Below are 17,346 nucleotides of genomic sequence, written 5' to 3'. Positions count from 1 at the left end.
AACTGATGCTCTTTGAGCAAAATATAGTAAGAAAAGTAAATGTCACCACATTTCCTAGAAAATATAAATTTTATATTTGCTTAAAGACTTCTTGCTGTGGTCTCTGCAACTCAAGAGAATGCTGGGGTAAATCAATAACTGGTAGACTTCTGGCTTGCCAGCAGACCAAGTAACTATTCTAATAGTCATGGAGTCACTTCTGTTTTCACAGCAGCAAAATCATGTTAAGAATGTTGGGGATATTCAGAGATTTAGTTCACAGTGGTCTCTTAAGGCAACTTCATGCTTTATTGTACAGCATTGTTTCCTTTGGTAGAGAATATATGCTACCCTGAAGCTGGTAATTGGCTGTCTAGCTGTTAGTTTAGTGATTTTTAGTAAGGATGACTTTTGGTGCCCTGTATTTATGGGGGGAACTGACTGACTTAATGGAGTAGGAAGATTGTAATTTTATATTTACCTAAGCCTGCTTCTTGCTTTTACAAAATGTTGTCAGTACTATTGACTAACAAATGGCACTGTGTAATTTGAAAGGACATGGATTAATACACTTGGAAAACAAGCATACAGAAATTAGGCTAAAATTTAATGTTTCCATAAAATGTAACATTTCTTGATTGCTTTCAAACTCCAAGTCTTCTTTGGCTTGTCTGCCACATTACCGTGAGGGAAAACCACTTCTGGCAGTCTGCTCAGTTAAACTGTCCTGGTTCAAGATATCAGACCCCTTTTATTTTACTCCTGTAAAAATGATCAACAGTGTCTTTTGGATCACTTCCCTAAATTCCAAAACTTAAAGATCTAGAGTCGCAGATCATGTTGCAGGAGTTCTGCAGGTTCTGCAGGAGTAATGCTATATTGTGGGAACCTGCAGTACTGAAGTAGCTCCACTCACATGGAAGTTTCAAGACCCAAGAACTTACTGATTTTACTGAGATGCTGGTTTATTTTTTTAGATTCCAGAAGTGTTTTATATTTTAAAGAAAAAGTTCTTAGCACATTTTTGTTTCAGACCAAGAGCTCAGGAAATATTAAGATCCCAGACAAATCCTGTGTGTATTAGTCTACTGGTTTAGATGGGCAATATTTACCTACTTAATGAATTTAAGTCACTAATTCTCCACTTTGCTGAATTATGAGTTTTAGTTACTCTGATCAAATCAGAACATCCCTGTGAGTATTTTCCTTTTGGTAGGTCGAAGAACCCTTGCTGTTATCACAAAGCTGGATCTCATGGATGCTGGCACTGATGCTATGGATGTGCTCATGGGAAGAGTGATTCCAGTCAAACTTGGCATCATTGGAGTAGTGAATAGGTCTGTTTTTAAAACTGTGCTATTTTTAAAACTGTGTTAATATGAAGTAGTGCTTCTGCTTTTTTAGCCATGAATATAATTTTAAGAATAAGGTTATAATGTTGAAATAAACTTCTGAATAAGTGAGAAGCTTGTTGCTCACTTCTCAGAAGCCTTTGTTCTTCCATTCAATCAACTGCCAATGCAGAGAGGAGTAGAGACATTTCAAAAATAACTGTAGAATTACCACTTCTGCTGTTGTCCCTCAGCTTGAGGGGTGCTTCTGGTCAGCTGTTCACATTAGCTCTGATCCAGCACAGGTCCTGTATATATTAGTTTTAACTGCATATGACTGTGGTACTGTTTGCTGTATTTTTTTGCATTACTTAGGTCAAATCTCATGTAGTTTTGATAAGAGCATTGCTTACTCTGTGTATAGTTGCTACCAGTATTGAATTGTTGACTATCCTCCATGGAGAAACAAATAAAAACCTATAAAGTCTGAGGAAAGTGAGTTATGTGTGTAAAGCAAAACCCAGTAGTTAAATGTTCTGTCCAGAAAAGTAGAAGTGTAAATTACTTTTACTTTTTATCCATTAACTAGTTTGTAAACTCTGCCTTTTACCTTCAGGAGTCAGTTGGATATTAACAATAAGAAGAGTGTGGCTGATTCTATTCGTGACGAGTATGGGTTTCTTCAAAAGAAATATCCTTCCCTGGCCAATCGAAATGGAACCAAGTATCTTGCTAGAACACTGAACAGGTATTACATGAAGATATAAACTGATGTGTTAAACATATGTGCAAACCTTTCTTTTTACCCTTAGTGTCTCTTTTGGTGCTGTACAGTAATGCATTAAAGAAAACTCTGGTTGTAAACTCTGGTTCTCTCAGGTTCTGAATTTACTGTAGTTTTCCCAAGTAAATGTTTTCCTTTCGTGGTTATTTTGTGTCTCTTCCCTGTTTTGATGGAGATGATAAAGCTGAAACTTTTCCTCCCTTCTAATGAAGAGACTGTTTTATATTTTTAGATTGCTGATGCATCATATCAGGGATTGCTTGCCAGAACTGAAAACCAGAATTAATGTTTTAGCTGCCCAGTACCAGTCTCTGCTGAACAGCTATGGGGAACCTGTTGAAGACAAAAGTGCTACTTTATTGCAGCTGATCACCAAATTTGCCACAGAATATTGTAACACTATTGAAGGAACAGCAAAATACATAGAGACTTCAGAGCTGTAAGTACAAATGTTTTCCTGGAATATTGACTGAGTGGTTAGGTTGACCCAGTGACTCTTACTGGCATTATTACTACACTGGACTCTAATATGCTGAAAAATATTTGAATCCAAGCAACTGTAAAAAATGTTTTCAACTCTTTTTTTCTTACAGCTTAGCTTTTTTCTTATTTGCTTATTCAGTTGCTATTTTCTTCTTTCAGATGTGGTGGAGCCAGAATCTGTTACATTTTTCATGAGACTTTTGGAAGAACTTTAGAATCTGTTGACCCTCTGGGTGGCCTTAACACAATTGACATTCTGACTGCCATTAGAAATGCCACTGTGAGTGTTCCTCTGTATTTCTGAGTGTTGTGGCTGTATGTTAGATAGGAAGCTAAGGTTTAATTCTATATAAGGGGCACAACTTTGAAATGGTTCAGTGTTTTCCTGAGAGATTTGATTTCTTGCTAATGTGGGAATTGGTGTTGCTGAGAATTAACAGAATAAGGCCACTTTTAAATTTTGCAGTATATAATTAAATGTTCACTCCTTCAAGCTTGACTTTGGATGTCAGAAATGTCAGTCTGCTTTTATACTGTGCCTGTTTTGTGTGGACAGACAGGCAGGTTTCTGCATGGTCTTGGAGCACGAGGTACTCCACAGCAATGATCTGTGTGTATGTTCCTATTCTCTTATAAATGTAAAAACAGGACTTAGTAACAGGAAAGATGTCATATTTTAGGTTAAAAATGTTGTATGTTTAGCTAAGCATTGGTCTGTATGGTGATAAATGAAATTACTCCTAATACTGAAACCCACCTATCTTGTTGGTATGGTATTTTATATGCCCAAGATTGTCCAATAAATAATGGCAGTTTTTATCTCTGAAATTAGAAAGAAAATGTCTTTGCCTTTATAATGGATTTCATCTAAATGTGAATCCACAAATGTAAAAAAGCATTGTTTAGATTTGTAAGCCTAAAGTGACATGAGTTGGTAGAAATCTCCAAGATTCTATAAGAATGCTGGTTAATCATTGTTTAATACAGTTTCTCTTAAAGATAGCACTTTATAGCTTTTATTTTTAAATATTGTAACGTATTTTACTCTTGAGACCTGTTCTGAATGTCATGTGTGATCACTGTGACCTGATTTATTCTGGGCCTCATCAGATACTACTTCTTAGAAATGCATCTTATTTTATATACAATTTAGCTTTTTCCCTCCTTCTGAACCAGGGTCCCCGTCCTGCCTTGTTTGTTCCTGAAGTTTCCTTTGAGTTGCTGGTAAAAAGGCAAATCAAACGTTTGGAAGAACCGAGCTTGCGCTGTGTGGAGCTGGTTCATGAGGAAATGCAGAGGATTATCCAGCATTGTAGTAATTACAGTACACAGGTAAAAGTGCATGCTTTAGAATTGAGTTTGTAATTACTGATGCATGTGTGTGGGTGTCATGACTTGCGTAAAAACTTCTGGAAGTCTCACCAGTAAGATTTTGGTTTGTTTTTAGGAATTACTGAGGTTTCCTAAATTGCATGATGCCATAGTTGAAGTAGTAACCTGTCTTTTGCGTAGGAGACTTCCTGTCACGAATGAAATGGTAAGTTTCCATCTACTGTAACTTTACTGGTAAAAGCTCATGTTTTCTGGACTCTTGATGCTTCTGTTTGCAGATTCAGGAACCCAAGTTACTAAAGGAATCTTAACTTATTGTTAAATTGATAGTTACTTAATATGTACACATTTTGAATCTTCTTTATATTAGAGTATAGATACGTATAAAACAAAGTGGTAGGGTTAGGGTTAAGCATATTGTCCCCTATGTTTCAATTTCCCAGAAAAATTTTACAAATTTTCAATTTAACATTTTCTAGTCTTCCTCATGTATGTTATTTCCCTCCCTTGTAACAAAAGCTGCATTTACTGTAGAGTTTGGGATGCAGTGATGAAAATTAAATTATAATCCTTTTTCTGTGTGTTTCAGAGGCTTGTAATGCCCTTCAGCTAGTGAAAACTAAAAGTTCAACTTGTACCTTTAAATAAATATGTTTTAATATGAAAGTGTGATTTCAACTGCGTGTTGGAGAGTAGAGTATTTCAGTATTTGACTCTGCATTTGATGTGAAAAGCAAAAGTTTTGTATACTCACTGTCCCTGATAGTGAGCCATCTCACCCTGGTTCACCTGTTGCAGGTGGTTTGTGGCTGAGTGGTCTTTTGCTATCGGCATTGAAGCTGTGCTTGCCAGCATTGTAGGTCATTGCTCTGCATTGGCATTAAGTTTACTCCCTGAATTTTTGATCTGGGAATGTTTTGCATTGAAGGTTCATAATCTGGTGGCCATTGAATTAGCTTATATCAATACCAAACATCCAGACTTCGCTGATGCCTGTGGGTTAATGAATAACAACATAGAGGTAAGAAAGGATGTTATCTTAAAAAGTTTCTTGTCTCTTCAAGTGAAAGCAAAATTGGTAAAATAAAAAATGCTTCAACTTCTTTCCTTGAAGTACATATCTGCATTTTGAGGCATTAGAAATGTGATGAATTATGAATATGGTGTATACTCTTGTGATCTGTGGATTTTTAAATTTCTATTGCATATTACATTCAGAATCACTGGTTGATACTTCACTTTTCCAGACTGTTTTTCAGTCTGGAAAATAAGATGGGCACCTAATTAAGTATTGCTTATGAAGTTTTTTTAAGGGGAAGTTTAAATATGTAGTTGTGAAATGGCATTTCATGTTGAAGTAACTGCATTTAGTCTCTGACACAATGTATCTATACCGTTCCTCTCATTCACCAAAGGATAGTACAAGTATTGTTTCCTCTGTTCAGGTTCTAATTTCTGCTGCATTGTTCTTGAATCTCTGTGTTTCCACACTTCAGTCTCCCTAGGGCATTCTCTCCATCAGTCTCCCATCAGTAATCTTGTGTTTTTCAAGTCCAGCTCTGATTGATAATACTTGTTGCTGCATCCTGTTCAGCAGCCAATCTGCTAGATTGGAAGAATCACTCTGGTGTTGTTGCAATACTTCATCTCTCTGGCTAAGAGCTTGTTAATACCCTTGTGTTTGTTTTCATTTATCACAGAATCATTGAATAGCTTGGCTTGGAAGATCATCTCATTCCAACCCCCCTGCTATGTGCAGTTTCATATTCTATACATCTAGACCAGGTTACTCAGAGCCCCCATCAACCGGGCTTTGAATACTTCCAAGGGTAGGGCATCCACAGCTTCTCTGGGCAACCTGTGCCACTGCGTTACCACTTCACAATAAAGAATTTATTCTTAAGGAATATGTAATTTAAATTTACTCTCTTTCAATTTGAAGCCATCCCCCCTTGTCCTGTCATTACATGCTCTTGTAGCGTTCCTTTTTTAAATGCTTACATTACAATTTCTACTCTAGTTTTAACCTTTTACTTCCTTCTATACATATATTTTCTACTGACTAGGTATGCATTTAAATTTGCCTTGGTAGACTGCTCTTTTATCTAGTTCAAAAACAATATGTCTGGAAACTGCTGTGAGTACAGAAATTAAGACTTTTGGAAGCTGAACATACAAAACTGTATCATCATGTGTTACTTAAAGTAGTTCTTTCCTAATGTTTTCCTAAACAGGACATTGAAATTTTTGTAAACCATGTAAACCCAAGCCTTATTTGGCGGACAATCAGTTATTAATTTCAAGCAAAATCAGATATTTCTTTGTCCCGATTGCTTCAAATTCTATTTTGCTATGAAGCAAATTCTTCCTCCTCCTTCATTTTGGGGCTAATCGTGTGGTGGCCACAGAATCGCATCCTTTCAGTTACTTGGAGGATTTGTAGCTTAATGAGGGCTGTAGGGTATCTGTGCTGAGCCAAACTGTGGAGCTTTGATGTTGTTTTTAAAGGCTCAGGTTTTGATTAGGGAGCGTGGTGCAAAAAAACTTTGCAAAACTTCTTATATTGAGAATTTATTTTTGACCAAGTAATCCAAATATCCAAATAATCAAGGGTTTCATAGACCACAGTATTCTCATGGCACAGGATGAGATGAAATTACTCGTGCTTGTGTCTAAAATGGAAGTTTTCTGTAAAATGTGAATCTTGCCTATGTGTTGATACAGAGTAATACATAACTGAGGTCTTGCTGGATTGTTTTTAAAGGAACAAAGACGGAACAGGTTAGCCCGGGAATTGCCTTCTGCTGTGCCACGAGACAAGGTAAATAATGTTTGGTTTTATTTTTTACAGAAAGCTTTAATGCATTCTCCTATGATCCAATCTAAGTATTGGAAATTCTGATATGCTGCCCTAGTAACAGTCTTGGGAGCTTCCAGGTATTGAGTTTTTTCCTTTCAGTTTCATAAGATAGAAGTGGAATGTCATTTTCTTAGAAAGATGCAGTTTTTGGGAGGTTTTAAGTCTGATATTTCAGAAGACTTGTCTATAAATGTAATATTACACTATTTATATATTACAGTATATATTACACTGTAATATTACTTGAATGTCATCTCAGGTAAGATATAAAATGCCTGCAGATGTTGAAGATGGACTCAGAACTTTCATGCTTATATTTATAGCTGAGACACACTGATTTCAAAAGAAATAAGTGATTTAAAATATCCAGTGCCAACACAGTGACTTGTGGGTTGTTTTTTGTTAAGTCACTCTTAAAGCTGCAGTTTATCGCAGTCTTAATTTCTTTGGGAGCAGATGTTGGAGGTGACATTTTTGGTTGTTCATAATCCAGTTTTGTCACAATCCAATTCTGTCTCTGGAACTTGCTTAATTTTACCAGGTTTTGGGATTAGTGCAGTGACAGGAGTGGAAGAACCGACCAAATGTCATGGAAAATACTGTCTGGACACTAAGTTGGAATTTTAGACAGTTACTTAATACTATGTGAATTATTAAGAATTTAAAGATAGAGACTAAAGTGTAGGATCCTCATGAGGTTGTAACAGGAGTTTCTACAGCTGACAGAAATCTGTTCACTAAGTTCATTACCTTGAAAAGTGAGATGAAGTCCCAGAGTAGATCTAATAGTGCTGCCTTTAATCAGTCTAAGAAAACTGATGGATAAACTGGGAATTTAAGGTAGCTATCAAGAGATTGCTTTCTTTTATCCCTCATTTTATTGATTTCGTACTTAAGTCATCAGTGTAGGAACTTGAAATTGAAGGTCAGGTAATCCAAAATAATTGTCTTGGAGATGCTTTTTATTTTTCTTCTACTTTTCCTTGTCTTTTCTTTCTTCTTTTTTTTTCTGCTTCTATTACTGCTTTTCTTGCAAATTCAAAAAATTTCTTTTCTGAATTTTGGAAGATGCTAGTAGGTAAAAGTGTATGAAATTTGCTAGGTAAATTTGGTGGTCTTCAGTTGAATTTTTTTCCCCTCCCTGCATTTTTTACTTTCCTTAGTCTACTAAAGCTCCAGGTGCATTGGCACCTGCTTCCCAGGAGACTGTTACTGCTGCTTCTGCTGAGGCTGATGGCAAGGTCTGTCTTGATTTTTTTCCTCTAAGCACTGCATGTATATTTCTGTTGTGGTGCACCCCAGGTGTAAGGAAAGCAGTTTGTGTCTAGTGTTCTGTCACAAACAGTGTGTCCTACCCAGTCTAGATGTCCTCCTCAGTGTGGATTACTTGGCACTACTGGTTTTATGTGCAGTGGCATGTCAAGACATGCCATGAGGCCAAGTCACTGCTTTCTCTTTCAACTCTTGTTTGCAATATATTGTGGTGCAAATATGCACCTGGTTTGCCTCAAACTGTCAGTAGATTGTTGGGTGCAACAGTATCAAAAGTAGTCAAAAGTCTTCAGCATGACTGTTAAACTGCATGTTTTTAATGTGTTGACAGTTAAAGGAGGAGGACAGAAGATAAGCTAAAATGTGAGTTTCCTGCTTCCTGCAGGGAATCTTTACAGACTTTGTTCAAAATGAATCTCCTTTGTATTGCTTCACATAATAGTTGAATCCCTGGTTTACTTACATTTGTGGAGTGTGTTCTGCTTATATTTGTAAAAAGTGGTTTTTTACATGTTGGGTATGCTGTCTCATGTGTTAAAATATCAGGTCATTATTCCTCTGAAGGCTTTTCTGCTAATACTCTTGCTTGGAGTCAGAAAAGATGAGCAGTCACAAGTTTGTGTATTAGGAGTACCAAGGGGACTCAGGCTTTCTGCTCTATTGCAAATTCAGATTTTAATGCAAAGCTTCCATTTCTGTCCTGAATAAAGTGGTTAAAGTCAACATCTAGTCAATAGTAAAATTTTAACTATTACTTTCATCAGTGTTTTAGAGGTTTGATATGCTTTAAAATTGATAAATCAAGAGCCACTGTGAAGATAGTGTTGTGACTTAGGAAGTTGCAGGAAGCTGCCAGATTTGGCTTGCATTTCCCATAAAACCTGTCCTCTATGAGGTGTGATACATTTCACACTCTTGTGTAGCTTTGTTTCTGAAAGTACTTTGAAAGCAGAGCAGGCTCCACAGTAACACAGAAGGTGAGGGGAGTTTTTGTCATTTTGAGCAGCTGTCTTGCAATCAGAAATCATGCAGTGGAGCTTTCCTTAACAGTAACTTTCTCTTATTAACAGAGTTTGATTTTAATTCCTAGTGTGTTCTACAATGCCTCTGAGCAGTTGTGCAATTTAAATAAAATTTTTGATGTGCACAGGTTAGCTGGGTTTCCTCCTGTATGCTACTGTTGGTATTCTATTTGCTGTGCTTTGTTTCTCTTTTTTTTTTTTTTTTTTAAAAGATCAGCCTGTGGTGTTTCATTGTAAACACAACAGATAAATTTAGCTTTTTTCCTCCTATATCTGAAGCCTTGAATGACCTTGACTGTTTTTCAAACAGGAGTAGATTTTAAAGCACAGAGTAAATAGAAGAGATATTAGGCTTGTGAAAAGGTACAAAATAAAAATTGCCCCTATTCTACATGAAAATAAACTTTGGTTTTTTTAATACTAATTAGCATATTGTGGATACCATCCACGAATATTTCTTTAATCCAGTGATTCCTAATGTTTAAGAGTTGGGTGTTACATCTTTTTCGCCGAAGATTCTTGAGTCATTCTTTGTTTGGAACTCCCCAGAATCTCTCCTCTTCACTTCCAGAGGATGAAGGTTTTTGTTTTGATTTGTTACAAAAAAAGCCTTCTGTAAATTCTGACAGCACAAATATGATTATAGCTGTGGTACCTCAAAACAGAAATGTGCGTATTTTTTAGCTGTTATGGTAAGAAATTTCAGTTTGTATTTAAATAAAACTTGAAGAATTTAAATTTGAGTATTGCAAGAGCTGTGGTCATCTTCAAAATACACTTTCAGAATGATCCTAATAGTATAGGATGTGTGGTCAAAGCCAAATTACTTACAAAGACCACCCCATGTTTTAGAAGTGATATGTAGACCATTAAAATGCTGTGGAGCTTCTCCGTGTGAGACATTTTCATACCCTTTATTAGGTAGAGTATGAGTTTTAAAAGCTTTCATTTTACTGGTACCTTTTGTGAGCTGTAACTAGCAAAAGGAGAATAAACGTGAAGAACAGACTGAAGGGAATATACCTATGAAAATCATTTTTTTACTGAATTTTACCTGTAGTGATTTGATCAGATGCTTCTCTACAGTGCCCAAGTTCTAATTCTGCCATGTTTTCTCAATGTGCTGTTTGTGCAGACTCCTTCTGTAGGAGCTGATGTGTCTCAGGACTCTGGAACAGGCAACTGGAGAGGAATGCTGAAACCCTCCAAAGCAGAAGAGGTATCAGCAGAGGAAAAATCCAAGCCAGCTGCAGCCCTCCCTGCTAGTCCTCAAAAAGGACATGCTGTAAACCTATTAGATGTGGTGAGTCTTGGAAGACAAATTCCTTTTCTTTGTAGTTCAGGCTTAGGAAAGAAAACATCTGAATTCTAGATCTTCTAACTTTGCTGCTAATATGTGGTATCTTTGTAAATAATTCCCATTATAGAAACAGGGAGCTCTAGCCAGTCTCTTCTGCTTTGCTCCTGGCCTGATTCCAGTCTTCCTGCAACCTCCCTGCCTGCTCCAGTTTCAAACTATGATTGGGATAACTGGCTTCCTTTCACAAATTCTTGTGCAAGTGAACTCTTTGTCCAGATAGCTGTTGGTACAGAAACAAATCTCAGCTCAACTCACATTTCTGCTCTTCTTCTGCTGAATTTTAATGTTTATATTAGAGGAGAAGAATCATTAAAGACAAAACCCGCTTAAGTTAAAAACAGATGGAGATATTTGAAGTATTTTGAGAGCTTTAGAGAAAACGTAGTGGTGCCCTCTGACCTTTATTTCACATGTGTTGGATTTTGAGATGTCTTTAATTTTATTTCTGGTGCATTATAGGTTTGTTGCAAGACAGGTTACGTCTATCAGACTTGAGCTAAAAGAGCAGTATTTACAGTTTTGCGTTTTATTTACAAATGCAAATGAGCAGAATTGGTAAGCTGAGGTTTGTTGGGTTTTTTTTCCCCACACAGCCTGTACCTGTTGCACGCAAACTTTCTGCCCGTGAGCAACGAGATTGTGAAGTGATTGAACGACTTATTAAATCTTACTTCCTTATTGTCAGGAAGAACATTCAGGACAGGTAAAGCCAAACTTCCTTGAAATATTTAAGCTATGCAAATACTGTGATATTTCAAGAATCATATATATATTCATGTTATTTTTATCATGTTCTTATGTTTGTAAGAGGAGAGAAAATATATTTATTTTTTAGAAGGGACAGCAGCAGTAAAACTTGACCCTTCACAGAATGAAGCAGTTTGAAGAAGCACTTGTTTTCTCTTAATGGTTTCAAGTTCTGTATAATATTAAGTAAAAGGTTTAATTATTTAGGACATATCTGCTGTGTTGGTTTGAAAGCAAAACCAGTGAGAGACTCCAAGTCAGTAATACAATTTAATAGAAAAAAAAAGAGAATAAATAAAATACATGTAATAATACAAAAGAAAATCCACCGACAGAGTCAGAATACAACCTGACACCCTGTCTGTAGGTAGGAAAGGCTTGGCTCCTGCCCCTGGCTGGGGCATCTCCCAATGGGATGATGTAATTTTATCAGTCATACAATAGGACTTAATGGCCCGTTAACAGAATATATCTTCTGGAGGAAGGATGGGTTGTGAAAAGACAATGAAGATCATCCCCCTGATTTTATCAGATGGCACATCAGCAGCGGATATCTCCCACAGAGATAAGGATCACCACCCCTCCCACATTTTAACAGATGGTGATAGAATACACATTTTTACATTGTACCTCAAGACACCTGCTTTTCTGCAGGATGCTTCAATTCAGATGGAAGATGTGCAGCAAATAACTGGAATAAGCTCTAGGTGCTGTGTACCCCAGCTTTGCCATCCTTTTATTTCAAATGGGAAGGTCAAATAGGAACTAGTGTGTGTGGCTCAGTTTTCCAGCACTTAGCTAGAAAAGGAATGGAAACAGCATGAAAAAGTTCTTTCTACTGCGGAAAATGCTTTTCAAGTTTTTGCTTTAAAATGTCATGCTTTTTTTTTTAATGAGGAATTCTGTAAAACGTTTTCGTTTATGTCTTTGTGGAAAGGTCTAACTTCAAATATATTTATATTTTTATATATATGGGAAGTTTGGGGAGGAAGTACAGGAATCTGGAAACCAGATTTTAGAGCAGGTTAGTGAGGCTCGTAGGTGTTTTAGTCTATCCAGTAAACTAAAACCTTCAATATAATTTTTAGTCTTTCATGTCAGGGGAGTGCTTTCTTTACCTTAACTTTGCTGCACTGTTCGAACTATGTAATATCAGAGATATTAGTTATTTCTTGGCCTTTCCCTTCCTGTATACACATAAAATTTGGTTTTAGGGTTGACATACTTCAATGTGTGTCATCCCTAGCAGAGTAGAGATAGGGTGATGTCTAATGAACAAAGTTATTTATTCTTATTTTGTGTTTTATACTATTCATGGTTTTTTACAATGCAGCTTCTCTATTTGGAAGAAATTAATTTTATATTAATTAGTTCTAATCTAATATTGTACATGATGTTGCTTTTACTTGAGAGAGCTTTTATTGATGATAGTGATAGATTCCTGGTAGTTTGAGCAAAGGCTGTGTGTAGCTGCTTGCCCTCATTGAGCATTCTTCAATCTAGAACAGACCTGGTTTTGAACGATTATTTTAAAGGAACAGTTTTTCTGTGCTTGCAGTGTGCCAAAGGCAGTGATGCATTTTCTGGTGAACCACGTGAAGGACACTCTCCAGAGTGAGCTGGTGGGTCAGCTGTACAAATCCCTGTTGTTGGATGACCTTCTCACAGAGTCTGAGGACATGGCACAGCGCAGAAAAGAGGCAGCTGACATGCTAAAGGTAATGAAGAGATCAGGAGCTCATGGGAGCAGTTAACCATATCAGTGGGAGACTTTTTGAAGACTTGTCTTCCTTCTTTACTGCTTTTTAAGACTATGTTAGTGTATTGCATTTCTCAAAAACCAATACATGACCAGAAAGGATTACATACAAGCTTTTAAATCTGTAGTTTAGCAGACTAGGTAAAACGTAGGTGTAGTTTATATTTTATTTTTAAGATTTACAGCATTAAAACTGTGTCTAGTGAAGAAGTCTGCTCTTCTTGAGAATTTAATGGGTTGCTACTCATTTCATAATGACACTGATGAGTTGTGATTTGATTTTTAGCTTTGTACTTCCAAGACTGCTGCTGTTATGTCCCTGGGAAATCTCTCCAGCATAACTAACTCTGGGTTTTGTGTGTTCCTGTGTACAGGCCCTGCAGCGAGCCAGCCAGATCATTGCAGAGATCCGTGAGACACATCTTTGGTGAAGACTGTATCAGCCACACTATTTATATGCATTGGAGGTTACATTGGCTTGACAATTGCTAGGCATGGTATACGGAGTAGAATTTTTATTTATGAACTCTTCTTATCTGTGTACTGCAACTGTGTAAATCTGCTCATGTAAAGACAGTTGGTTTGATTTGCAAACAGAAAAATATGCTGTATTTTGCAAAAGAAGTCGTATTTAATCCATATAATAAATGGCTCTAAATGTTTCCTTGCCAGGTTTCTGGTGCAAATTATAGCAGACCAAGTCTTCTGTCTCAGTGACAGTCTCATTTGAACTTGGGGAAAAACGTTCAAGTTCCAGTGCCTGACTTGCTGAACAGGTTGTCTGTGGTTAAGACAGCCGGTGTAGTCTTGTGGCATAGTTTTAAGCTGCTTTTCCAGTAGAAGTTTCAATACTGTGAAGAAAAGAAAGCACCAAGCATTTTCTTTCATGAATATATTGCATGCACTGTGACAGATGGAGGTCTCCATTTTATAGCACAGTAGAGATGTTGAGTGTATTACTATGTATGTGTGTTCCCTTTATTTTTCACTTTGTCCCCAAATGTTTCAATGGCAGACAAAACTTCAGACTTGATTTCATCGAGTATCATGTAGGAAGAATTAACGTGGAGCTTGTGAACAAGAGCAGCCTACTAAAAAGTGGCTGCAGAGTTATTAACGTGCACTGGAGCTTGTGTATGAATGTTGGGGTTTATAATCAGGCACAAGGACATCTTCCCCTCCTTCCCCCCTGGGACCAAGCCCCTGGACCATCTGATAGTAAATTTGCTCTGGCAGAACTGAAAAATAAAACTGGATTTTAAAAATGTAATGGGATAATAAGCGTTTCTTTTACAAACAGATGAAGTTGGCCAGGGAGAAGGGGATGCCCACAACTTCTGTAAATTTAGGAATGTATAACAGTATGAAAGAAACTCAGTGGAATTGGAATATTTATATCAGAGATTACAGTTGCTTTTGAGGAAATTTTATAGTGCTGTAAGTAGCTTTTTTTTGAGGACAATCATAAAATTATGAAATTTTAGGTTGGAAATTAAGTTGATGAGGTTTCCTTTTTTTTCTGATTTTTAATTCATATGGATAACTATTGATCACACTAGCCTTGAAAAAGTAATTTTAATTTTTATGAATAAAAATCTATTTAAACTCTAGCCAGCATATTTGCATGTACTTTTCAAGCAGACTCACTCTTTTTGTATAAAGTGAAAATGTTTACTATAGTGTTGCTGATACATTCTTTAACACAACTTGCATGAAAAATAGGAAGCTGCTGTTAACCTCCATGGCTTGATTTTATGGTATTGGGCCAAGATAGTGAGGTTTCTATTACCATAAGCAGTTCCTTCCCCGTGAAATCAGCAAAAATGGAATTCCTTTGGTAATCTGCTAAAGATTGAAAATTTAAAAATTCAGTTTACAAGAAGCTTTATTTTAAAATGTATTTTTCTCATGGTAATCTTCAGTTTGGCATCAGTATGCAAGAGCACAGAGTTATGTCTGACAGATGCAACTTTTGGATACTTCTTGTAGGATCTGAGGTAATTCATGCAGAACACAAAAATATATATTGTGTATTTTTAAACAGCCAGAAAGACATGGTGTATGCATTACGTGTAATGAAGACAAAGGAGGTACTTGTATCTTGTATTGTATCCAGGGATGGTAGTTTTCAGATTTAAGAAGTATGACTGAAGTGCAAACCACTTTTTAAATCAAGTTGGTGATCAGTGAAAGCTTTTAAGTTTTCTCAAAAGCGTTATATTTCTGTTTGGAATTCACCTTACATTTCTCTCTCCTTTGCTTTCGATATACAAGAAGTTTTCAACAAGGTAGTGCCGTCCATAAGTGATCTGCTACCTGAGCTTTAGCTTCCGAAGTTCAGTCAAGAGTCTTTGTGCAGAAATACTCCGATTTGTAAAGTTTTGAAATGCTACATAGAACAAATGAATTTCATCTATTGAAGAAATTCTTGCAAGTGATACCTGGCTCTGTAATGTCATGTGAAATTTCCAGTGTTACTTGGTTTCTGAAATATTATGACTTTTTTTAAGTTTCATAAAAAGTTTCAATTTGGTAATGTTTGAGTGCCAAGAAATGAACTTGATTTGTAATCCTTAATGCAAGACTTTGAAGGTCCATGCTGTAACAATCCTGATATTTAATAAACAGATACTACACAAAATTAATTATACCAGAAATAATTTTGGACTGACTTGTAGTTCTGGTGGCAGGACTTACATGCACTTGTAAGTTAGTAGTATAAGTACCTATATGTGTACAGCCTTAGTTATGATTTCACTTGTTCTCACTCAGTTTTACATTCTTGAATAGTTCCATAACTCATAATGTAGATAGGCTGATCATGCCTACTGATAGGTTTGAAACAAGCTGTGTTCTGAAACTGAGCTAAAATACTTCAAATTCCACTATTACTACCAGAATTAAAAGAAATTATGGGGAAGCTGTGGGAAAAAAGCCTAATGAGCGCAGCAACTGACAAATTTCAAGATTAGACTGATGGTTTACACCTGTCTTCTATATTACTTTATTTAATTTAAATTTGAAATAATTTTGTCATCAATGCACAAGTTTTAGCTAGCTTGCTCTCCAGTGGGGAGAGAATCATGGAGGTTAAAACTCCTTGTAGCCAAATTCAGACTAGTAAATGTCTGATATCGTTTTGTAGTCCTGCTGTAACTAAAACACAGTATCCTGATGTGAACAGTTTGTATTTAGTAGTCAGGTTCAAATTTTAGTGAAACAGATGAGTCAAGGGGGCAGTGGTATCTGTGTGCTTCAGACCTTACTCTGAAGTAAACAGAACAGACCTTGTGTAAAACCTGCTTTATTTATAAATATATATATTTATACTTTTTTCATTGCTTTGTGGATGAATGACAGATGCCAGATTGGATCTGGCAAACCCAGGTCTCTTTTATGGACCACAGCAGGGGAAAGATAAAACTTGTCACTTTGTTATGCCCCTGTTGGGAACTTGAATGGAATTAACCTAATTTTTTTTTTCTGCAGTTTTCTCCTTCAGCTGTGAGAGCAATGGGTAGCTGGTGTTTTCTGTAGTTACTGAGGATCTCCACTGCGTTTGCTTTTTGTTGCTAATTAAACTCTGCTTTGAGTTGAGAGCTAGAGGATTAGTTCCTCAAAGTTTAATAACACTTGGATATGGTTTTGTGTTCAGTGACACTATTTAAACTAGTGAAGGTGCTTTCATGCTCATATAGTTTTGAGTTACCTGCTGCATGCCCTTTCACCCTTTACCTCTTGACTGTTAGCTGCTGCAATAAGGTAAAATTCAAGTCTTCTAGGTTGTGCTGCACAAATATTTTTGGGGGAGCTTTTTTATTTTGTTTGGTTTAGGATTTTAAAAATATCTTGCCCTTACTTTTCTTTTTGCACTTTTAAATCATGCATTTGTAGCCATGTTAAATACTTCAATATTAATTACTCCTTGTTCACATTTGAACAAGTTTGGACAATCTCTTTCTGATCATCTGAATGTACCTGTATATAAGAAGTAAGACCAGGCTAAGAAAGAATAGTTGATTTTTCAAGTCATCGTTGATCCTTGACCCAAGTCTTCAACTGCTGAGTTGTGATGGCCCTGTATGGTCGTGACAAGTAGTGGTTGTATCCAGCTGTTTCTCCAGAAAGTCAGGGAAGGGTTTGGGTTGCTGGGACTTGGTCAAAGGCAAGCATGGACTAAATTTCTTGGGGTTTATGAGTCTTACTAGAAACTTTGCATGGAAAGAACTTTATTCTTTTTTTGTGTCACGTTTCTAAAAAATAAATTCACTAATTTATTAGAAGTGTGTCTATGGTGCAAATGTGTGCATCTGCACCATTTGGCAATGACAGAAGACAGGCAGGGAAGAGATCAGACATGAAACACTATTTATTCCTAGGAGTTTTTCCTGTAACCAGAAAGAAACTCTCAAATGGG

General features: G+C 36.5%; 1 protein-coding gene across 4 annotated transcripts in view; it reads left to right on the top strand.

Annotated features, from left to right (window-relative positions):
- Positions 1-15,574, top strand: part of DNM1L (dynamin 1L) — a 36,016-nt gene extending 20,442 nt beyond the window's left edge. For 2 of the 4 annotated variants that reach the window (XM_014881598.2, XM_088165687.1), the window contains 13 exons: positions 1,196-1,316; positions 1,927-2,058; positions 2,327-2,533; positions 2,737-2,857; positions 3,754-3,909; positions 4,025-4,114; positions 4,838-4,930; positions 6,674-6,730; positions 7,933-8,010; positions 10,199-10,366; positions 11,017-11,126; positions 12,729-12,888; positions 13,304-15,574. In XM_014881598.2, coding sequence (XP_014737084.2) covers positions 1,196-1,316; positions 1,927-2,058; positions 2,327-2,533; positions 2,737-2,857; positions 3,754-3,909; positions 4,025-4,114; positions 4,838-4,930; positions 6,674-6,730; positions 7,933-8,010; positions 10,199-10,366; positions 11,017-11,126; positions 12,729-12,888; positions 13,304-13,360 — 1,550 coding nt within the window. In that variant the 3' untranslated portion in view covers positions 13,361-15,574. The remainder of the gene's footprint in view (positions 1-1,195; positions 1,317-1,926; positions 2,059-2,326; positions 2,534-2,736; positions 2,858-3,753; positions 3,910-4,024; positions 4,115-4,837; positions 4,931-6,673; positions 6,731-7,932; positions 8,011-10,198; positions 10,367-11,016; positions 11,127-12,728; positions 12,889-13,303) is intronic. The other 2 variants (XM_088165688.1, XM_014881597.2) reach the window with 1 other exon arrangement.
- The last annotated feature ends 1,772 nt before the right edge of the window (positions 15,575-17,346 follow it).

Source organism: Sturnus vulgaris, chromosome 5 (assembly GCF_052056855.1).
Source record: "Sturnus vulgaris isolate bStuVul1 chromosome 5, bStuVul1.hap1, whole genome shotgun sequence".
Taxonomy (NCBI): domain Eukaryota; kingdom Metazoa; phylum Chordata; class Aves; order Passeriformes; family Sturnidae; genus Sturnus; species Sturnus vulgaris.
This window is presented reverse-complemented; position numbering and strand designations above follow the sequence as displayed.